At 55.7% G+C, this 23,198-nt stretch overlaps 1 protein-coding gene across 3 annotated transcripts in view; it reads left to right on the plus strand.

The window, feature by feature from the left end:
• Window positions 1-23,198, plus strand: part of PAK4 (p21 (RAC1) activated kinase 4) — a 36,150-nt gene that overhangs the window by 8,463 nt on the left and 4,489 nt on the right. Inside the window, exons 1-6 of one of the 3 annotated variants that reach the window (XM_087727149.1) lie at window positions 4,786-4,817; window positions 14,982-15,205; window positions 18,676-19,371; window positions 20,700-21,152; window positions 21,893-22,026; window positions 22,683-22,809. In XM_087727149.1, coding sequence (XP_087583275.1) covers window positions 15,002-15,205; window positions 18,676-19,371; window positions 20,700-21,152; window positions 21,893-22,026; window positions 22,683-22,809 — 1,614 coding nt within the window. In that variant the 5' untranslated portion in view covers window positions 4,786-4,817; window positions 14,982-15,001. Of the gene's footprint in view, window positions 1-4,785; window positions 4,818-14,981; window positions 15,206-18,675; window positions 19,372-20,699; window positions 21,153-21,892; window positions 22,027-22,682; window positions 22,810-23,198 lie in introns of those variants that run through there. The other 2 variants (XM_087727148.1, XM_087727150.1) reach the window with 2 other exon arrangements.

Genomic DNA, 23,198 nt, shown 5'->3' on the forward strand with positions numbered 1-23,198 from the left:
GGGTCCGAGCTTCTTCGTCCTTTGGGGCCCCCAGAAGCTGTAGTGGAGCTGGCCTTCAGGGCCAGATGAGGAGGAAGGTGAGGGGGGATTGGGCTGGGGGCTTGGAGGAAAGCTGCCACTGCTCAGTTCAAGAAGAAGCCTGTAGCTCTAACACTGGAAGCTCTCCCCAGGCCTGACCCCTCCTCTTCCCCCTGCCCCAGAGTATGGAAGGATGGCAGGGCAGCAGAGGTGTGAGTGAGGGCAGCTCAGATTAGCCCTTCGTGAAGGAGGGAGACCCCCGCCCGGAAGGGGCTGCGATGGTTGTGATCCTTCATCCAAGGAGCCGGTGTGACTGTCAAGGGTATCTTTGTGATAAGGAGGGAAGGTGGTAGGGAAGATGTGAGAAGCTTTGCTCTCTCTGCTCACAGGGAAGTTTTTATCTGCTGCTTTCCCCCCACCCGTATTTCAGGGAGGTTAAAAAACGAGGATGCTAGGAGGAGGCTGCATACAATTAAGCACGCATGGAGGAAAGTGGAAAGTGTGTGGAAACAATTCTCCCAGGATAAATACAAAAGGGATTTCAGCCAAGGTCTGAAGGGGGACAGAATCTTTTAAAAGCTGGGAAGTAAGTAGGCTTTGCAGTTCTTGGCCCCTGCCCCCCCTGGAGAATTATATGTATGAGAATTTTGTGTACGTCTTGAACAGACTGAAAGGGAAGCAAAGGGCTACCTTTGGTCCAATCACTTTCACTTGCATTTTGAATTGTTGGCAGGCTGGTTTTTCAGGAGGGATTCTGAGATTTTCCAAAGGAGGTTTTCAAAATGGTTAGAATCAGGGTCTTGTTTGACACACAAACACTGTTTCCCCTTCCTTCATCTAATAGAGGAAGGGTCTCCAAACTCAGCAACTTTTAAGGCTTGTGGACTGCAACTCCCAGAATCCCTCAGCCGGCATGGAGGAAGTGACTCAAGCGATGCCTGCACATTTGCAGTACAACTTCTGGAAACCCGCATATTGTGCCAAGCTATTTCCTTGACTATGTATTATTTTTATGGTATGCAGGTGTCCGTCTTGACAGCCATTGAGTTTGACTGGCTATGACCCGGTTGGCCCACTAGAAGCAATGATTGCACAGCAAAGTAGGCAGGAAAATTGCTAGAAAGTGCATTTATCATTTGGGGGAGGGGGGGTGTCTGTGAATAAGGGGGGGGGGGGAAGGACCTTTTCTGAACTTTATTCCCTGCCCCTCTCTTCCTTGCAATTCCTGTATTGTCAGGTAAGATGAAATGCCATTACAGACACACAGCTGGAGAAAAGAACTCTGCTCCCATTAAACGCTTTGAAAACCGTAGTGACCTGGCTAATATATTGGGGGGGGGGGCAGAATCTTCCCTGGGAGGCGGACAGAAGAATAGACCTCCATCCTGCGCATAGTCCGATGTACAGATAGACTCTTCAAAAGGCAATTAATGCTTGGAGTAAGCTTTGCATTACCGTGGTCATTACTACAAATTCCTTCTGGAGGCCACAGGATTATCGGCAGGTGAAGAGGAATTTTCAGCTGCTTTAAAACTTCGAACTCGCCGCCGTTGGGGGTGGCACTGCCACTTGCAGGGGGCGGATGGAGGCAAACTCTTTTGTCTGCCTGACCTTGGATCCTCCTTGGATGCAAAAGTTATTCCCAAAATGCAGACTTTCCCAAGCTCGGCCCCTTTAAGAAGCCTGGACTTCAACTCCCAGGATTCCCCAGCCAGCATCAAAATAGGGAAGCTTGGCAGCTGGCTCGTATTTATGACCTTTGCAGTGTCCCAGGTCATGTGATCCCCCTTTGCCCCCTCCTGACAAAGTCAGTGGGGAAGTCAGATTCACTTAACAACCGTGGCCATAAAATGGAGCAAAATTCACTTAGCAGCTGTCTCACTTAGCAACAGAGATTTTGGGTTCAATTATGATTGTAAGCCACGGCCTGCCTGTCCTTTTCCTTTAGGGGACCTGATGGCCCCAATTCCTAATGCTGCTTATTTACTCTGATCCATCTGCGTTGTTAGGATTTAGGTGTGTGCCCAGTTCCTCCGAAATTATATGGCCGACCTTGAGGTGCCTTTTCCATCACTCAGCCCACGAGGGAAATCAAGTCTACATTCTGTTGGAATGTTCCCTGAAGTTAAACAGCCCATCCTTCTGTGCGGGTGGAAAAGGCTGAGTGGGGTGAGCCCAGCCTTCTGCACCCCGGAATCCCCCAGAAAGCTGAGTTAGCCCTTTAAAGAGGGTGATGGGCAGGAGTTCTTCCGACATTGTTCCTTTCTTTGGGGGCAATTATGGGTTAGCGCAGTGTTTCTCAACCTTGGCAACTTGAAGATGTCCGGACTTCAACTCCCAGAATTCCCCAGCCAGCATTCGCTGGCTGGGGAATTCTGGGAGTTGAAGTCCAGACATCTTCAAGTTGCTAAGGTTGAGAAACACTGGGTTAGCGGATGGATCTCCTTGGCTGCAGAATAGAAGCCGGGAAAGTCAACAGCTTATAATTAATCATTTCCCAGGATTTTATTCATCTATTTTATTACATCGATTCGCCACCCATCTCGCCACCAGGTGACTCTCTTTGCAAGTATTTTGTAAGTGTTTGGTCACTTCGGCTGTTTTGCAGGGCAGCCAGGAAGTGGGATCCTTTTTCTGCCTTTGCAGCTGGGGAAATAATTTAGCCATTTTCACACTGCAATGAAGAAGATTCCTAGAAAATCACAGCCCAAAGTATTTAATCTCATGATTTAAAGAGCCCCAGATTTGTACAAGAATCCTCATTTCCAGCTATCTCCGGTGATTGAGTCCCGGTGTTCTGGGGTCAGGTTAGACCGAAGGGATTGGAAACATGGGAAAGAGCCCCTCTCCCCTCCCGGCTGGCCTCTTTTAAAGGTGGGGCAGGCCCTCTGAGGCTGCCTGTGCAGATGCCGGAGGCAGGAGGGGAGGGTAAATTGGCATGGGCCTTCGAGTGACCTGGGCGTCTGTCTCTGGAGATCCTCCGTCTTGGTTGCCCCGAAGGTGCTTCTTCCGAAGGCAACGGGACAAGGCTTCTCAGCCACGAAACCTCTTTGATTCTGGGATTGCTAAATTCCTTCCTTCTGGGACGCCCACGTATCCCCTGGGCATTTGGAAGGGCGCCTTTGGGGGGGGTCCAGCTTCTGCCCATTTGCTGCCAGCTCTCCACCTTCAGGATCTGGCCGGAGTTCCTCCTTCCCCTAATCCCCCTCCCCCTCTGGTCTTTGATGTGTAACCATCAGAGGCTGCCCATTGGCCCTTTTGGTTTCAAACGCTGCCGCCTCATTGGCTGTTGGCTGAAATCTCCCGGCCCTTTTTAACCCTTTCCTCTTCTGTGGGATCACAGGCTCTTCCTACCAAAACCACCCAAGGAAATCAGATAGACTGCACCCTTGGGAGGGAGGGGCCATCCTGGGGAAGGGGCAGAGGTTCAAAACTGCTTTGGGGGGTCGACTGTCTCCTGCCCCAAAAGAAAGTACAACACACCTCGGATGGGAGGAACAGGGAGACCCCCTGCCTGCCCCTCCCCAGTCAGGCTTTGGCACAGTTTTCCTTTTGCCTTTTAAGTCTGGGGTCCATTGAATCGTGTCTGTTCTGAAAAGGCTGCCAAAATAGTATTAAACATTGAAACGTGTTTTGCTAAAGACAATTCCACCTATAATAATGCGTTGTCTTCTATCTTTAGCGTGATCTAAATACAATTAGAGTAAGACAGTTTAATTTTAAAAAATACAGATTTTTTTACGATTACACTTTCTTATTCTCTTTAGTCATATTTCAGGAATCTCCTGTCATCTTCCTCCAAAACAGAAACTGAGGTTGTTCTGAAACCTTGGTTGTGCATTAGGTTAGATTAGATGCTGGATAAAAGACAGATCCATGTTTCTGGAAGTCTGGGTCAGGATGAAGGGAGGATGAGGCTCCCCCCTTCTGAACGCTGCCTGGGGAATTCTCCTCCCTCCCCCCTTGTTATCCTTGAATCTGGGAACCGCGCACCACTCCCTTCCGTGCCTCCTCCGACATAGTAGCTGAATGCTCTTTGTGCCCATGGAGTGGAAGCGGGGCCAAGTGAAACCGAGACTCGGGGTGGGGGGGAGCAGGGTCCAGAGTCCGGGTTTCACCCGAGACTACGTCACAGGCGAGGAGTGTGTGTGTGTCTGTGTGTGTGTGTGACTGAAACTCTCTCCGTCTATCTGCTTGTGTGTTTTCTTGCGGTGGTGGGAAGCAAAACTAGTTGGGGGCCATTAGTTTGCAGGAAACGGTGGCAGCTTTTCCCTTGCAAATAAGAGTGGGTGGGAAACGAAGCGGCTCCACACGGAAATGAGCACTTCTGCCCCAAGGAAGGGGAGCTTCTGAGCGTGTGTGGAGAGACAAACCCCTCCCCCAAGACCCCCAAAGGCATCTGGCTTCCAGAGGTTTTCTGCCCGAAGAGATTCAGTCGGAAGTCCTTGTGTGGAAACCGTCTCCCTCCGTTCAGAAGACCTTAAAGAGACCTGGCAACCTGTGGCTCCCCTCCTCTCCGTGTGTACCTGCGCCCCACCGCCACAGGGGGGCGCTCTCCTCCTCTCCCCTTGCCAAGCAGGCCGGCCATTGTGGGCCGGGCTTTGAGGTTGCACAGCAGCCAAGGAAGGAAGGAGCGTCCCTGCCTCCTGGGTTGAGGATCGGTTGTTGCTCGGCCAAGCCAGGAGACGCGGAGCTGAGAAGAAGTTTCTCTTCCCCCCACCTCACCCTACTCTGCCCCCCTCCCCAGCCCCCCCCCCCCCCCGGGAGTTGGCTTTGCAGGAAGTGCAGCGATGCAAGAGGTGAGTGAATGGGTTCTCCCCCCCCCCTCCGGTTGCTCCCTTTCCCCTTCCCCTCCCTGCAGCCTGGTAGGGGGAGGTGGTTTCCCTTTGCCCCGTGTTCTCTCTCCCCCCCCCCTTCCGCCTCCAGCCATCTGCTTAAGACTAGGAGGGCCCTTTGGAAGAAGGCACAGCATGGCTTTCCTTGGGCACTGAGGGCACAGGCAGCGGGCACGCCCTTCTCTCAGCTGAACTCTCTGGAATTCATGCCCCTCAATATTCTGGGGGCAAAGGGCTCTCTTAAAACAGCTCCTGCTTCTTATCTGCGGCTTATCTCTTTCGGCCTCTTAAAGCAGCTCCCGAAAGGGAGTCCTGAGAACGGGAGGGAAGAGCAGAACCAGCAGCTAATGTGTAATCAGGGCTTCCTTTCCATCCCAGGGTGCCAGCACAGTCCCTTCGCCCTCTGCCTTTGGGAGCCCGGGGGGGGGGGCATCGGACAGTGCCGGCCTTTTATCGAGACCTTCTGCCTTGACTGAACTGGCAGGGGGATGAAAGTGGGCGGGTGGGCAGCCCTGCCTGGATCTGGGGCCACCCAGACTCTCCTCCGTCTGTCACAGGGGCAAGATGGAGAGGAGGAAATTTGAGGAAGGGGCTGTGGGGCTAAGGAAGAAGGAAGCTGACCAAGAGTGGGGAGACCTGGCTGAGGAGGAAGGGCCAGAGCCTGCTTCTTCCCTCCTCCTCCTCTTCCTCAGGTCAGAAAATCTGATCCAAACCCATTTCCTAGCCCAGGGCTCTCCAGCCGCGGCAACTTTAACCCTGGCGGACTTCAACTCCCAGAATTCCCCAGCCAGAAAAGCTGGGAGTTGAAGCCCGCCAGGCTTAAAGTTGCCAAGGCCTCTGTGGGGCTGTTAGTTCCTATTCGTTATTAGCTAGGAGTGGTGGTCTGTCTTGCGCCTTTCACTAAGCTGCCCCCCCCCCCCCGTTTGTTTTGTTCCTGACTTAGTTTGACATCTCAATCCATTTGTGGCGCTTATGTTCTGTGGCATCTGGGCCAGGGGGGCTTTCACGCCACTGTCTTAAACCCCCCGCTTATCATTTAAGATTTGGAAAGATTTGTGCTGCCTGAATGGCTGACGTGTTCCTGGAGTTCTGGATTTCCTTTTTTTTAAAAAAAAAAAATCACACCTGATCTTCCAGAGCGAAGCAGCTTATAAAGCAATTACAGATAACTCCTCGGCAGCTTAAAGATCCTGTCATCATAATCCAATTTGTTTCTGAAATTCAGCCTTTATTATTATTATTTTTTGAAGCGGAGGGAATCTCTCTGGAAGCTAATAAGCTTTTGAAGCAGCTTCATGCCTTCCTAGCGGACCCTCCGAGATGGAGAATGGCGGGGTCTCTGCAGGATAGAGCTGAGGCCCCAGGAGGCCACGGTGGAAGGATGCGTCTCCCTGCAGAAGGCTTGCTTGGAGTTGGGAGATAGGGTCGGGTGAGTTTTGAGGAGAGGGTTAGGAGGAAGTGAGAAACCTGGGCAGGTATTATTATCTTAGGTGCTGTAGACCAGTGTTTTTCAACCTTGGCAACTTGAAGATGTCCGGACTTCAACTCCCAGAATTCCCCAGCCAGCGAATGCTGGCTGGGGAATTCTGGGAGTTGAAGTCCGGACATCTTCAAGTTGCCAAGGTTGAAAAACACTGCTGTAGACCCAAGAGAGCGGGAGAGGCAGTGCCTGGGTGAGAGAGGGCAGGGGGCAGGGCGAGGCCCGGCTCTGCTTACCCGGGGAAACGGCAAAGCCCCCCCCCTCCCTCCCTCCAGCCAAAGAAAACAAGGCCGTCCACAGATCCATCAATTTCACGCTAGGACTGAAAGCCAAGCTAGCGAGGTAAAAATGGCTTTGCAAGATAATGATTGTTCTGCCCCCCCCCCCCCCCGGCTATTTATAGTTAATTTGCAGGTTTCTTTCCTGCCTAGCAAGGGCTGAATCTTCCCTGGCCTCCTCCTCCTCCTCCTCCTCCCCCCCTCCCTTCCCCTTGCCGGACACCAGAGCGCAGGGGGCCCTGCCCCAGAGGAGCCCCCATGGAATTGCCCTTCTGAGAGGCCCCCCTGGCTGTGCCTCGCTTCCAGAGACTCTTTCATGTCGCCTGGAGGAGCCGGCACTCTCGGGCTCTGGGGTCAGCCCCATGTGCCGCTTTGTGCCCTGGAGCAGAGGGGAGAGGGCGGAATAGAGGCCAGGCCAGCAGGACGGGCCTTTTGCCTGGAGCCAGCTCTTCAGGAGGGGGGGTGGGGTGGGGGTCTCTTGAAGGCTGCAGGCCTTGTGGAGGGTCAGTCAAGTGAGCTTTGCTCAGCCGCCAAGCTCCTCCATTTCTGCTCCCAAGAGCGTTGTAGTCCCACCCAGAACAGGGACCTCCGAACTCGGCAACTTTTAAGGCTTGTGGACTTCAACTCCCAGAATTCCCCAGCCGGCATCCACATCCGTTAGCTGGGGAATTCTGGGAGTTGAGGTCCACGAGTCCTAAAAGTTGCCAAGTTCGGAGATCCCTGCTCCAGAGGAAAGGAGGGGTGAGGCTCCTTTTCATGCTCTGCTGTGTCTCTTGTCTTGGCCTTCATGATTGGCCCGTTCTGGTAGGCAGGAGTTCCAACTTCCTCTACACACACACACACACACACCCTCGGCTCTTGAAACAAACATGTTTTGTCAGTCTTCTGGCTCGTTCCATTTTGGTCTCTTTCTTTTCCTTTCCTGGTAAGGTTGTACTTATCTAGTTCTACTCCCAGCCAGTGGCAAGATCTTAACTGCTGGGTGTACGCTTAGTGGCTGTGGGCGTGCTCGGCTCTCGTGTTTATCCAAGCTTGTGGAAAAGTGTTGGTTATGGCTGAGTAATCAAACAAGGCAGGCAGATAAGGGCAGTCTGACCCAGCGGGGAGAAAGGCTGCTGGCTTCAACCGGCCCGGGCGGGAAGGGCAGTTAGCAGACCACTAGGCTTTGCCAGCGGTTGGCGCTGTTTTAGAAAGGAGAGGTTTCCCAGCCCCGGCCTCTGCGCCTGCTTCAGGAATCTATTCCAGGACAGAGTGGAGCTGGGAGGGACCTTGGCGGTCCTCTAGTCCAGCCCCCTGATCGAGCAGGAGAGCCTGGGTCGTTTCCGGACTCTTCTTGAAAGCTCCGGGAAGCTGATCCACTGGTTAATTGTTCTCCTCCGTTCCAGGTTGCTTCTGTCCCTGATTAGTTTCCCCCCGTTGTTTCTTGTTTTGCCTTCTGGTGGGGTGATCTGGGGCATCCCAGAGCAGGAGGGATCTGCCAGGAGCTGCACAGTCTCTCGTCTCTGCTGGCTGGAGAATTCTGGGAGTTGAAGTCCACAAGTCTTAAAGTTGCCAAGTTTGGGAACCACTGCTTTAAAGTATGGCTGAATTATTTATTTGCCAAAAAGTGTTACTTTATGGCATAAATCAGGGGTGTCCAACCTTGGCAATTTTAGGACCTGAGGACTTCAACTCCCAGAATTCCCCAGCTGAGCCGTCTGGGAATTCTGGGAGTTGAAGTCCACAAGTTTAAAAGTTGGAAACTCTTGGCATAAATCTTTTAGTTTTTTTTTATCACACCTTGATTATTTTTATAGATAAGGCAGCAAACATACTACTTTGTCCTCCTATTTTCCCCACGGCGACCCCACCTCTGTGAGGGAGATGGGCAGGGCTTCAATAAGTCAAATAAATGAATTGTGAGCCGCCCTGAGTCCCCTTGGGGAAAAGGGCGGCATATAAATCAAATCAAATCAAATAGGTAAGACAGACTCTTGTGAGGAGGGCTGGGCTGAGGGAGGAGGACTGGGCCGGAGTCCCCAGCTGGCCTTAAGGCCCGAGGCAGGACTAGAAAGACTAGAACTCCCAGCCCCCTGACCTCTAGCTGGAGCCTTCCCCACCAGACCAAAACCTCCTCCTGTGTGTGACTGCAGTGAAGGAAGGGCCTCTTTCCACCCCAGCAAGGCAGAAAAGCAGGGACGAGGTCAAAGGAAAGTCTGCAACCCAGGAGAGGCCTGGGACGACCAGCCCAGAGACCTGGAACTCATTCAAGCGGTGGGATCTCTTGTCTGTCTTGAGGGGCAGATGTTTAATCTCCGTAGAGAGCTGGCTGGAGAATTCTGGGAGTTGAAGTCCACAAGTCTTAAAGTTGCCAAGTTTGGGAACCACTGATTTAAATGAATGGATCCCTCTCGCCCAGGCAGGCAATGGGGAGAATGTTGTCTTTTGAATTAGGAATTCAGTATTGGCATCTGCACGGCTCCAAAGGGAAGAAAACTCCTTCCGCATATTGACCTCTGCTCGGGGGGGCTTTGCTCGGGGCCCCCTTACTCAGAGCAGCCCGGCCTTTGCTGTGCCTTCCGAGGCCGGCCCTAAACGGCCGCCTTCCAAGTGACACCCAGGGCTTGATCACAACAGCTCCCTTCGGAGGTTGGGTTTGGATCCCTTTCATGGCTCTCCTCCTTTTATCTTCCTTGATTGGATCCTGCTCAGAGATCCGCAGGTACAAAGCGGCCTCAGGATCCTTCCGTCCGTAAGAGGACAAGGAAGGGCCCAGGTGAGGACTGTTTGTTATTGGGCCATATGGCACTTTCACATCACCTTTCAATAAAAAAAGGTAAAGATACAAAACGTGAAGTAGGAAGTCTAAACATTATAAACGTATGTCTGGATTACAGGGATTATTTTTTGCTTCATTTGTCACTGCCAGGGAATTGGCAACGTCTCCGGTCCGGTCTCTGGCACTGTAACGTTGGGTAGTTTGCTTTTCGGCCCCACAGTCACAATTTGGTGAGGGCATTTTGTCCCACTTACAGAGCGCATCATCAGTAGGTCTTCCAGGACTGAGCTATACCCGTTGGATGTGAGTTCCCCAGATGGCTCAACTCAGTCCGGATAGTGAGACGGAGGGCATATAAATCTGATAAAGAAATAAATAGCTTTCCCTTCAGTCAGAGGGGGAATTTTTCCCCCAAATTGTTAACCCTTCTCTGCTTCTTTCTGCCTCACCCAACCTTTTTCACAAAGTGTTTCAAGAAAGAAAATTGTGCAATTCTGATTTGATGTGATGTGGACTTAGGGGTGTGTGTGTGTGAATTCTCCCCCCCCCTTGCTATTAACTCTTAATAATCTTGCTGAAGGAGAGACCCACCATTCTTGCAAACTTTGGCACAGAGGATGAAGAAAGGGAACTCAGGCAATTGGGGGCCGCCAACTGTCTCCCTGCAGGGATGAATCTGATCAGAATTGTAAGGGAGGCTCAATTGGAGGGTGGGAATAATTGCAGCCTCGGCCGGAGGATGAAAGGAGGAGGGTTGTTTGAGTCAGGGGAAATCCCCCCCCCCCCCCGGATGATTGACTAGAGCTGGACCGCTCAGCGCTCACTTCAACCAGCGGTATTTCCCCTTCCTGCTTAGACGGCACGGCAGCGTTTCCCAACCTGGGCAGTTTGAAGACGTGTGGACTTCGGCTCCCAGAATCCCCCAGTCAGCAGGCCTTAAAAATGGAATCGCTGCCTGGGGAATTCTGGGAGTTGAAGTCTTCAAACTGCGGAGGTTGGGAAGCACTGCCGTATGCCTTATTCACCGGTGGTTTGCTTTACATTTTAGCAATCTTTTCCTGATTTGGAGCTGAATAACTGAACTCGAATGATGCGTGGAGTTTAGAATTCCAGTGGTCTAGACTTGAAGTTTCGAGCCTCCTGCAGATCCCCCCTGTGGGTTCCTTTGCTTTGGATCTGAGTGCTCAGATTCGGGTCATGGTTTTTTTTTTCCCCTTACGCCCAAATTGCACCTATTGGTTCTTGCTTTGGGGAGAATTCGTGTCTGCCTGCTCTTCAGAGTCACGGGAAACAAGTGGACAGGAGTTCAGACATAGTCCCTTTTTTCAAAGAACAGCCCCGCAGAACGAATGGCCATAAAGTTCTCTGAGGTGTCCCAAAGGCTGCCGGGATGAGCACGGTGGGAAAATGTAGATTTCTCTTTGTTTTTTTTTCTTTCACATTTCACATATTTCTCCTGGAAGAAGCACAGCTGGAGGCTTCCTTTCTCTTTTTGGTGCAAGTCTGTTTAGCTCAACCTTGGCAACTTTAAGATGGGTGGGCTTCAAATCCCAGAATTCCCCAGCCAGCCATGCTAATGTCATGAGCCATGCTGTGCAGGCCATGTGAAGGGACTCGTGGACTCGAGGGCAGCAGTTCTTTGGATATCACTAAAGCCCACCCTTACGAGGCAGGCAAACTTTGGCAAGCTCTCCCAAACTGGGTGTAAAGCTGTACGCACCCCAGCCAAGTGCGATCAGGCGTGTGAGCTATGAAAAGCTGGGTAGAAGCCCTGGGGTCCATTAATGACCACTCCCATGGAAAGGGCTAGAGGGGGACAGGATAGCCGGGCGACGGTGTTTGAGGGGCTGCCCCAAGGAAGATGCAAGAAGCAAGGGACAAATGGCCTTCAGAAGGGGTGGCCGCTCCATCACTGGAGCTCTTTCAGAAGAGATTGGAGATCCACTTGTCCGAGGTGGTGTAAGGTCTCCAGCCTGAGCAGGGAGTTGGACTAGAGCAGTGTTTCTCAACCTTGACAACTTGAAGTCCTGTGGACTTCAAGTTGTCAAGGTTGAGAAACACTGGACTAGAGGACCTTCAGGGTCCCTTCCAACCCCATTATTCCGTTATTTCTGAAAGGTCTGAACCCAGAGGAGTTTTTGCCTTCAGACGTGACAGGTTGATGCTTTTGTGATCAGGTGCTGCTTGCTGTTTTGCTGTGAGGGCACATGCCAGCTCAGAAGCCGGGATTGATAACATTGTCCGTTTCTTTTGCCCCTCTTAATTCTCCCCGAGTCAAAGGGCATTCATGGGCCCGCTAACTTGCGGCTCCTAAAATTGATTTTTAATTGTGGAGTGAAGCCGATTCAGCGGCTTGTTATAAAGAGGATGGGAGCCTTTGTAAGGAAACCGCCCAGAGTCACTTGATTGCCAGCATCCTTTGACAGCCATGTAAATATGACGGATGGATGAATACATGAATTAGTAATGAAGATTCAGCCACTGCCTTCCCAGGGGGGAGGGGGGTTTCCTCTCCCTGTTGCGCAATGATGCTCAAGCGCTTTGTGGATTATCCTAGGCTTTGCCAACAAGGCTGGTGCACATTTTTTACTGCTGTGCTTTTCTCAGGAAAGAGCGTGATGTTTTATGGGCTAAAGTTTAGATGCAGCGTTAACTCTGAATATTAATTCAGTGGGCCACGACAGCCACATCAGGAAGGCAGAATCCCTTTTGCACTAGTAGGTTGCAGGGATGTCTGAGAGAGAGGAGATGGATGTCTGGATACACACACACAGAGAGAGAGGGAGAGAGAGAGAGAGAGAGAGAGAGAGAGAGAAGGCACAATGGGAAGGAGGACTGCCGTTGCATTTTGGTGGTTGAAACTCAGTCTGGGAAAGTTGGGAGCGTTTGGGAGTGACCAGGAAGGAGCTTGTGCTTCAGAGCCAGAAGTGTGGAGAACCTGCCCAGTCAGGACAGTGGACTGGGGCGGAGGGAGGGAGGGATGTGCCGAAAAGCCCTAAAGAGGAGGGGAGGGCCGAGGAGCATCCTTTGAGCTGCCACAGCCTGTGGACAAAGGCAGACACGAGGCCAGGCACGATGAAGCCCCCCGAGGACGAGTGCGTGTGGGTCTCCTGCCTTCACATCTTTCGGGAGCCTGGAGTGGGAGAAGCCTGTTTGCCTGGGTTTGCCAGCGTCCCGTGAAGGAGGAGGGCACCTCCTTCCTCACCCACTTGGCACTTTTCATTCCCATTATGGCCAGGACCAAGGGGGGCTGTTGGGGCAGGGGTTGCTTTCGGAGCTGTTACCTGCCTGGGGGGTGGGTTCGTTGGATCTCTCTGCAGATTGACTGGGGTGGGGCCGCGTGCCTGAGCCGAAGGGGCTTCGTTGTCTGGAGCCCGAAAGGGGCAGGTGGGGCTCCTCCCTCCCAGCACGACTTTTGTGCCTGTGTGCCTTGTGGTCTGAATCCCCTCCGGGATCCCCTTCCTCTCTCACTCAACGGAGAGAGAAGCAGGCGTGAATCTGGGGGTGGTTTTGTTGCAGGCTTCTCTGTGCAACGGCCCTCCCTCCCTCCCTCCGTCTGAGTTCGGAGACGTGGCTTTTGTTCCCGTGCCTGGCGAGGGCGATGGGAAGGGCGTGGAAACGGCGGAAGGGCACGGAAGCAAGCGGGGCTCCCGAGAAGTGCAAGCTCAGAGGTCCTTGAGGATCCAGTGGGGGCTGTCTAGAGCAGTGTTTCTCAACCTTGGCAACTTGAAGATGTCCAGACTTCAACTCCCAGAATTCCCCAGCCAGCATTCGCTTTGCTGGCTGAGGAACCCTGGGAGTTGAAGTCCACAGGTCTTAAAGTTGCCAAGGTTGGAGACCACTGCTCTAAGGGGCGGGGGAGGAATATTTGCACACCCCTCCCTTCTCTCTGCTTTAAGGGTGGGCAGCGTAGGGATCCAGGCTAAGAAGAGACCGGACCACCCTTTGTCTGAAAGGGTGGAGGCTCTCCTGCTTGAGCAGGGGTTGGACTAGAAGACCTCCAAGGTCCCTTCCAACTCTGTGGTTCTGTTCTGGCTCCTCTGTATAGGCTTCACCACCAGGGTGCTCAGCCCCTTTGCTACCTGTGGACTTCAGCTCCCAGAATTCCCAGCCAGCAGAGGGGAGGCTGCAATCCCAACCCGGCTGTGGGTGGGCAGGTTTGCTTTTTGCAGCCAAGGGAAAGGCCCTTTAGAAGAGGAGGGTCTTCGCTTGTGGCCCTCTAGACCGGGCCGAGATTTTCCTCTGGGAACGCAGGTGTGTTTGTGCCAGGTGACTCACCTTTAGCCTCTTGCTAAGTCCCGGAGGCTCCGGGAGGGGCATTTGACCAGTCGGAAGAAGAGGCAGGAAAGGAAGAGAGGCCCACTGAGGCAATGACGCCTGGCAGCCTTTGGGATTAGCCGTCTAGATTCCTTTGGGTTCCCCTTCCACTCATAGGAAGGAGACCGACGGGAGAGAATCCTCCGTTCCTCCCTCGCTTCTTCCTTCTGAACCTTTTCCAGGTCCAAACAGTCCTGGGGCTACTTAACACGAACTCTTCGGACCCAGGTTTTCTCTCTAATGCTAATTTTACGCTTCCTGGGACACCTGATTTTCTAAATCTCCGCCTGATCTTCCTCCGCCCTGACAAAAATGGCGGCGTGATTCACTGCTGCTCCTTCCTGAACGGCTGCCTCCTCTGCCTTCCCCCGTCTCGGTCAAGGGAGGCCTGCTGGCCCAGTTCGGCAAGCGGAAGGGGGTGGGGAGGCTTTGCTGACGAAAGGACCGGTCCAACCGGATTGGCGAAGCAGGCGGCAGAGTGCTGAGTCTCTGCAGCTGATCCCGGGAACGCCTTTGGGATCCCCAGGGCTGGGATCTGGATGAGATCAGCTCAAGGCTCCCCGAGAGGAGGAAGCCACCAGACACACCCCCCCCTCACACCCCCCAAAAAACTCTTTGTCCCCTTTGGAGCCTGGAGCATTCAGGTGGAAGCGGCTTCCCAGGGGAGCAAGGGGGCCGAGGCAGGCTGTGGAGGGCAGAGGAGGAGGAGGGAAACCCACGTGCTCTGAGGATGGAGGGATGGAGGTGGGTGTGGGGGAGTTTCTGGCTGTCTCTGGCGTTACTGAACTGGAAAAACAGAGTCATTAAAGTGGAGCAGCCGTCGCTCCTCCAGCCAGGAGAGGTTTCTAAGAAGCAGGGCAGCATCAGACATGCCGGCAGCCCCCCCCTCCTTCGCCGTCCCTCTTCCACCCTCTGAGCTTCCCCGTTTCTCCATCCCCAACTCAGCCCAGCCACCCAGAGGAAGCTGCTGAGGCTGAGGGTCAAGCTGCACTCTTTGGAGGGAAGGCTGCTCAGCTCTGCCTTTCACGGGGAGGTGGGGGGTTGAACTTGCCCCCCATGGGTGCTGTACCTCAGCCCTGGGCCACCCCTGGCAGCAGGGAGAGAGCATTGGCCTCCCCTCCTGAACGGGGGTCTCCTGTGCTGCTGACACGCTCACTAGGAAGCCCTAAGTCTTGGGGGGTGAGGGGATCCTTGTGGGAACACGGGGTGGGATGGGGGGTCCCACGCTGGGCTCTCGAGCTGCTGACTTATAAGAAGATTCCCTCCACTAAGATCTTTTCCCCTCTTCCTTCCAGGTCTCCTAGCCAACCTCACCATGTTCACCAAAAGGAAGAAGCGCATCGAGATCTCGGCCCCCTCCAACTTCGAGCACCGGGTCCACACGGGCTACGACCAGCAGGAGCAGAAGTTCACGGGGCTGCCCAGGCAATGGCAGGGCATCATCGAGGAGTCGGCCAAGCGGCCAAAGCCACTGGTGGACCCCGTGTACATCACGGCCGTCCAGCCTGGCTCTCAGAAGGTTGGTGGCCCCTGGGCTGGGCTCTCGCGTGGGCCCCGATGGTGGGGAGGGAAGGCCGGTGCTTAGAGGAGAAGAGGCGTTGGGGCTCAGAGGAGGTTTTGCGATGTCCCCAAGGTGACGACGGGCCTTCCTGTGTCTTTTTTCCTCCGGAAGTCGCTTCTCTTCCCACCCAAGAAGCTTCTTCCGTTCGGGCTGGATGGGGGGGGGACTGAAGAAGCTTCTTGGATGGGAAGAGAAACGACTTCCGGAGGAGAAACAGTCCAGGTGAGCCCCTTTGGGTGGCTGAGAATCTCCAGAGACCTTCAGGGGATGCGGCCGGTTCAAGAGACTTCATTAGCTTCACTGGGTCCTGTGGGGGGACCGAGAGGCCCATCCCTTGAGTCCCTGGCATGTCATGTGGGAACGGAGCTTGGAGGAAGCTTCCTTTGTTCAGCCGAGAGTCCGACTTCAGCTTTCACAAGCAGTGGAGAGAGGGGCTGCCATGCAGCAAAGCCCCCCTTCTCCAGGCCCTGCGTCTTTTCAAGGCTCTGACCTGAGGGATGCCCAGCTGCCAAGGTTTGGATCTTGGCACAGCAGCCGTGCCAGGATGCCCCCTCTTGAGCTGGCCCTGGAGACCCAGGCTGCGGCCATTCGGGGTTGGCCATGAGGCGCAGCTCATGAATGGTTGTAAGTCAAGGACCCCCTGTACCCACCCCTCTGTCCCCCCCCGGATATCTCCTCTTTGCCACGTGGATAGGCTTCCTTCAGCATAAAGAGCCTGGCAGGGCCTGGCAGAGAACGGGTGTCACTTGCTTGAGGTTCTGGCCGAATAAATTGGGGGGGGAGGGCAGGTGTATCTGTGAGCAGCAGGTATATCAGTTTCTGGCTTCCAGCCACCTGTGGGGCCCAAAAAGGAGCAAATGTGTAATTTCGGGGAGTCAAATAGCTTCCTTGATTGAAAAACATGCATTTTGCCAAATCGTTCCCACGTTCAGATCTGAAGGAGGTCAGGAGGCCATGCCCACCTGCCAGCTGGCGCTGGGCTCTGCCAAGGAAGCGTGGCTTTAGACGGCCTCTGCAGAGGGGGAGGCGAGGATCGGTCTCCCCAGGCCCCTGGCCTCCATCTTGCAGGCGCCGGTGGTGCCCCAGGCCAGGCGTGGAAGGCAAGGCCGGCCCTGAGAGGAGGGGTCTCAGCCTCTCTGCGGTCGCTCCTCCCATGGCACCAGAGAGAGGCTCAACGGGGGACCAGGAAGAGTGGCTCTCCCGGCCTCCCCCCCCCCCGGTGTAGTGATTCCTCCGACCCAAAAGGAAGGCTGGGATGGCAGGAAACCTCTGGGCCTTTGGGGTGGAGGAGGAATCTCTCCCCAACTCCAGAAGACCCATCTGCCTTGCCCCCACCCCAGCACGGGGGCCTGCTACTTCCCTGGGCAGGGAGCGTTTGGTGGAAGGGGTCCAAAGGTCTGTTGGGGAAACAGGGTCTGCTCTTGGGGGGGGGGAAGGGGGGGCTCTGGAGCATTTTGCAGGGTTCTTTCTGTTGGAGGCAGAACGGGTGGTCCGTGAGGGAGGGGGAGGGGGAGGGGAGGAATGTCTTTGCAACGGGCTTTCTCAGCATTACTTACTCAGGAGACGCTTCGGAAATTCATTTGGAGCCGCAAATGGCGGGGGGGGTCGCTGGCCATTTCCAGGAACCCCTTGCAAAGCGGGGAACTTCTGCCCCCGTTTCCCTGTTTGCTCTCCCTGGTTCCAGGCAGGGGAGGGGCATCCTGAGGGTCTCCATCCTTGGCTGGCTCTGCACGGCTCCCTTTAGTGTCCGATGCCTCATTGCAGGGCTGGGAGGGCAAAGCCCCTCTGGGGGGGGAGGGCCTGTGACTCTCAGCTCCCCCCAAGGCCTGGACCCGGCCCCCTTCCTCCCGTGACTGGCAGGGGGGGGGCAGGAGTGCTCATTTGCCCCCCTGCTCTGTCGATGGGGGCAGTTTGTCCAGGCACCACTTGGGGTTCCTCAGCTTAGGGCAGTCCTCGCTTAGGGACTGTTGGAAGTTACGACCGCCCTGAACAAAGGGACTTATGGCCACTTTCCACTCAGGATCCCCTCGGTCAGGGAATCAAGCGACTGGCTCAGACTTACGACGGTTGCCGTCTCCTGGGGTCACGTGATCCCCTTTGCAACCTTCTCCCCAGCAGGGTCAGCGGGGGAGCCTGGTTCACTTAACGACTGTGTGACTGACCTAGCAGCCGCAGTGATTCATTTAATAACTGTGGCAAGAAAGGTCGTAAAGTGGGGCAAGCCTCACGTAACCATCTCACTTAAGAAATTTGGGGCTCGGTTGTGGTCATAAGTCAAGGACTCCCTGTATCCCTATCCAGCCGCCCTGGTTTCCTTTCCCTGCTGGGCTCCGCCTCCCCTTGCCGTCCACAGCCGGCCCCTCGGAGGCTTCCTTGCCCTGCCCAGCTGCCTCGTGGGCGTCTGGACGGACCATGAGGCTTCTCGCCCTGGAAGGCTCCATTGTGGAGCTCTGCCCGGTGTGGGCCGCAGGTCAAGCGCAGCTCTCGACCGCTGGGGACTCATCCAGCCCACCCAGGCTGAAGGCGGAGGGAGGGAGGGAGAGGGCAGCCCTCCTGCTTACTCCACTCCTTCCGTGGGTTTATTTCTGCCTTCGGTTGTTTCCCCTGGCCTCCATTTCTGTGAGGAGCAGCCCCCTCTGCCCTTCTAGAATACGGGGGTCTCCAAACTGGGCTGCTTCCAGACTCCGGGCCTTCAACTCCCAGCTGTGCCGGCTGAGGAATTCTGGGAGCTGGCCCACAAGCCTTAAAGTGGCCCAGGTTGGAGACCCCCGTCCGAGAGCAAACGGACCTCCTGGGGATGAGACGAGGTAGAGCCTTTCTCACCCGCTGGGGCCGGGGGGGTGGGTCCGTAACGATTTGCTTAGTGAAGCATTTGGGGCGGCCCTGCCCCATCTGGGACGGAGAGACCGGTGGGAAGGGCTGACTTGGCAGATCCTCTCTTCTGAAACATCTCAGAGACTGCGAAGATCTGATCCGTTTGAGATCAGGAGCATCTGACTTGCTTGGGGGGCCATCGGAAGACAAAGACGACCTCCCCACTTACAGCTGTCTGGAATTAAATCGGGGAGTCCCTGGGCGACCTGGGGGGGGGGGTGGGGGGAGGTTGGTGTAAGGCTGCCTTTCAGTCCCTGCCTTCCGCATTCCTGTCATTCACCATCAGCAGCATTCATATATTTGGCAAAAGGTGTCATCTCAGTGTGGATGGCGAAAGCGAGCATGATGCTCTGTGATCCTCCTCCTTCTCCTCCTCCCCGTGTTCCCCTCCGCCACGCCTGCTGCCATGTGCTTCTTCTGCCAAAGCTGAAATTGTCGTCAAGCATCCATCAAGCACCTTATTTTTTTTTATGTTGCTTACTTTATTTTCTTTTCTGTTTGTGTGTCCTCTCCCCCCCCCCCGCCTGCTCCATGTTCCCTTCCATGCGCGTAAGACCATCGTGCGCGGAAACAAAGCTGCCAAGGACGGTTCCCTGGCCTGGCTGCTAGATGAGTTTGAGAACATGTCGGTGTCGCGCTCCAACTCGCTGCGCAGGGACAGCCCTCCTTTCCCGGCCCGGCACGACCAGTTTTACCAGGAGAACGGCCTGGGAGAGGCGCTGGGCAGGCCCCGCCACCACCAGCCCACCCACCACCACCACCACCCTCCCCACACGGAGGAGGACGGCGGGGGCAGCAGGAGCAGAGACCCCAAGGAGCGGAACCGCCACAGGCCCAAGAACGATGTGGAACAGGGCTGGGACGACAGAACTGCCGCACCACACTCCCGTGGACACGAGCCTCACCACAAGCCGCCCCAGCAGTCTGGCCACCCCCGGCCCCCCGAGCACCCGAAGCCCTTGCCGGAACACGGAGTACACCGGGCCCCTGAGCGGGAGAGGAAGAGGGAGCCCCCCGCGGAGCGTGTGGTCAAGAGGGAGCGGATGGAGGGGCCTGACAAGAGACCCAAGTCCACCTACACTGGCCAGCCCAGCCCACAGTCCCCCCGGGAAAAGCGGCCCCTCTCTGGGCCCAATATCCGGACCCCGAACATCCCCGTCTCGGAGGGGGTGATGAAGACCGCGCAGCAGACGGGACGGCCTTTTAACACCTACCCGCGGGCAGACACCGATCTTGTCCGGGGCACTCAGGTAAACCCTCCTAGGGCATCTCGGCGCTTGGGGCCCTGGTGGGTCTGGCCAGCCTGGATCGACCCTCTGGAGATGCCGTTCTCGGGACGCCTGAGCTCTTCTGCCCTAAGAAAGGCCACGTTTCCCCTCTCTTAAGCCACCGTCTCAGCGTAGCCTCGCTGGTTGACCAGGGGGTGAGCTCCGAGCGCCTTCTCTGCGTCCGGAGGACCACCTGGTGGCCAGAGCAGAGCCCGCTCCTCCTCTATGCTCCGTCCTGCTCCTCTCCTGGGTCCTCCTCTGTCCTTCCTCTGCTTCCTCGGTGCTTCTCCCTCGCCTTCCGGCCTCCCATCAGCCGCAGCCTCCTGCCTTTCCTGGGCGCTCTCCCTTCCTTGCTCTCACTAACCGGAGTCCCTCCTGTGTCGTCCATCTTGCCCTCTGCTCTCCGCTTGGTCTCCTCTCCTGTGTGTTCATGCGAATAACCGTCTGCTGCCACTGTCAACTTCTCTGTCTGTCTTGGTGGAAACTCTGCAGCTGCGCAACGGCCTCTCGAGTTCAACCTGCTCTGCCTTCTGCCTCCAACTCTTTCCTCTGCCTTCTCTTACTACGGGACCAGAGATTAGACATAAAACTCAGTTTTCACACAAGGAGGGAACCGTCCCCGGTTGCAGTCCTTCCCGCTGATCCCCGAGGAGGAAGCCGTGCTCCCTGGCCGTCTCCCTCTCTCTCTCTCTCAGCCGGCTGCCTTCTGCAGGAAGCAGAGAGAGAGGAGCACCGATTCGGCCCTTGCCGGGGCTCGTCCTTTGGAAGGGCCCGGCCCTCAGCGTAGCTAAATGGACTCCCCAAGTCCACTGAAAAGGAGGTTTTACAATTTTACAAGCAGGCTTTTTAGGAGACTCTGCCTGACTCCGAGGGAGGGATAAGGCTGGGTTGGGGGGGGGGGGAACTAAGCAGCACAGAGCTGGGCTGTCCCCAAGCTCTTTATGGCCATAAGAAGGGACTGCGCAGGTGACGCTCTGTAGCAACCTTACGACCTGTGGACGTCAATTCCCAGAATCCCCTGGGCAGCAGAGCACAGCAGAGCTGGCTGGGGAATTCTGGGGTTTGAAGTCCACAAGACATGAAGCTGCCACTGTTGGTGTGCCCTGCCAGCCGGCCTGCCCAAAGACGGCCCCCCGTGTTTTGCAAACGAGTGGGAGCACACCCCCTTCACGCCACGGGGTTTGTCCTGGGCTCCTTGTGCTGGGGAGGAGGGGGCTGGGAGGCTCGGGGGTCTTTTGCCTCTCCCCCTTTGGCCTTCCCCTGCCCAGTGGGGGCTCTGCAGTCAGGATGGCTTCCCCTTCTCTTTCCAGGCGGAGCATCGGCCCGGGAAAGGCCCGGAGGCAGCCTCCAACGGTCCCACCAGTGGGAACAGCGGCCCCTCCAGGGTCCCCCCTTCGGGCCCAGCCAGGCCCAGAAACCTGGAGCCCTCGACTCTGGGACTCTCCCAACACGCTTCGGACCCCCACCTGCCTTCTCCGCAACCCCCTCCCCAGCGGCCTCCGGCCCCCGCTGCCCCGGCCCCTCAGCAGCCCTGCTCCCCCCAGCGGGAGCCCCAGCGGGTCTCCCACGAACAGTTCCGGGCTGCCTTGCAGATGGTGGTGGACCCCGGAGACCCCCGGAGCTACCTGGACAACTTCATCAAGATCGGGGAGGGCTCCACGGGCATCGTCTGCATCGCCACCGTCAAGAGCTCCGGGAAGCTGGTGGCCGTCAAGAAGATGGACCTGCGGAAGCAGCAGAGGCGGGAGCTGCTCTTCAACGAGGTGAGTTGAACTGACCCGAAGGCGGCTGGGCGTTTCTTCCCTTGAATGCCTTTCGCTCCTCACCCGAGAAGCTTCTTCGGTTCTGACTGAATGGCCAAAAAGGATGGAAACTCTCACATTCAGTCAGAACGGAAGAAGCTTCTTGGATGAGGAGCGAAAGGTCTTCAAAGAAAAAGCACCTTTGAGGCCACCGTGGCCTAGAGGACTCAGAACCTCCAGAGGGGGGGGAATTCAAGGGGATTCAATACTTTGGCCACGTGTGGTCAGACACACAAGGAACTGGGCTCCGCTGCCGAAGCTCTGAGTAGCCTGCAAAGCAGCAGAGGAGAAGCAGTCGTGAGAATGATACCAAGAGGAGGGAGGGGGGAGCAGAGAAGATGGGAAAGATAATAATAATAATAATAATGATAAATGTCCTTAGAGGTAAAGAGGACTGCTTGCTCAGCAGAGAGATGGAAACCCCCCCCCCCTGTGTCTCGCTCTGCAGCAGAGTCCTGAGGGAGGGGGGCAGTTGGAACCGTCCAGAATGGGAGGGGTCTGCAGATACCCCCACAGCCCTCTTCCTGTGCCCCTGCAGTGTACAAAGGGTCTTTGTGCTCTGCCCGGGGGGGCGGGGTTAGGTTACACCTCCCACCTGGAGCACTTTCCCATTTGAGGCACCGCATCCCCCCCTCACAGAAGGTGATACCTTTGTCCTTCTTCCCTTCCAACCTGCCTTTCCCCCCCCTCTCCCCCCAAAGGTGGTGATCATGAGGGACTACCAGCACGAGAACGTGGTGGAGATGTACAACAGCTACCTGGTGGGCGATGAGCTCTGGGTGGTGATGGAGTTCCTGGAGGGGGGCGCTTTGACCGACATCGTCACCCACACCAGGTAAGAGGGGGGGCTGCTCCCCTCCCTGGGGGTAGCTGAGCCGCACTGGGACCCTTGGGGGCCGGCCATCTCTGCACATACGACGGACCCCGCTGGGCGGCCGCTCTGAGCATCGGCCACTTCCTTCCAGGCCAAGAACCAGGGCAGAAGGATAAGTGCCCACTAATGTTCTCCTAATTCAGGTAGTCCTCGACTTGCAACAGTTCATTTAGTGACTGTCCAAAGTGACAACGGCACTGGAAAAAAGTGTATCTTTCAAAGTGACGACATTTACGACGGCCCCAGAGTCACATGATCCCCTTTGAGACCTTTTTGGAAGCAAAGTCCGTGGGTTCACTGAACCACTGTGGCAGGAAAGAGCGTGAAGTGGGGCGAGACTCACTTAACAGCTGTCTCGCTTAGCAGCAGAAACCCTGGGCTCAGTTGTGGTCGTATAAACGAAGGACTGCCTGTATATATTCATCAGTGTTCAAAAGTGGGGCAAGATGCGCTGCTGCTGTTTTAATGCGCCACCTTTTTAATGTCCCCTTTTGTGTTTTTTCTCGGTGCCTTTAAAACACTTTTTGGCGTGTTGCATTTTAACCTCTCTGAACAATATAAGAGCAGAGGAAAGAATCCCAGAGGGATCAGGGCCCTTTTTCTCTTCTTGCTTGAAGGATGAACGAGGAGCAGATTGCCGCCGTCTGCCTCTCCGTGCTGAAGGCTCTCTCCGTGCTCCACGCTCAGGGCGTCATCCACCGGGACATCAAGAGCGACTCCATCCTGCTCACCCATGACGGGCGGGTGAGTGGCCAGCAAGCCCCCCCTTCCTCCTCCCTTGCCCCTCGCCCCTGGCTCCCCAAACCCCCCACGGCCTTTCAGCAGCCCAGATTCCCTGAAATGGTGCCCGCAACTCCCAGGGAGGAAATCCCGGGGCCTCACTTCAGGGGTCCTTAGAGAAGGCCCCACCCATTTTAAGACCCGTGGACTTCATCTCCCAGAATTCCCCAGCCAGTTGAAGTCCAGGGGTCTTGAAAGTGCCACGGTCGGAAGCCTCTGCTGTAGAATCTCGGGCACTTTCAGAGCACACAGATTGGCCTGATGGCTGAGCCGCCTAATGGTGGAAACCGAAAGCCCAAGCCGTGTGTGTGTGTGTGTGTGTGTGTGTGTGTGTGTGTGTGTGTGTGAATACA

The sequence above is a fragment of the Thamnophis sirtalis genome, unplaced genomic scaffold (assembly GCF_051295495.1).
Source record: "Thamnophis sirtalis isolate CommonGarterSnake01/CBP01778 unplaced genomic scaffold, rThaSir2_p1.2 scaffold_13, whole genome shotgun sequence".
In the NCBI taxonomy this organism is placed as follows: Eukaryota; Metazoa; Chordata; class Lepidosauria; order Squamata; family Natricidae; genus Thamnophis; species Thamnophis sirtalis.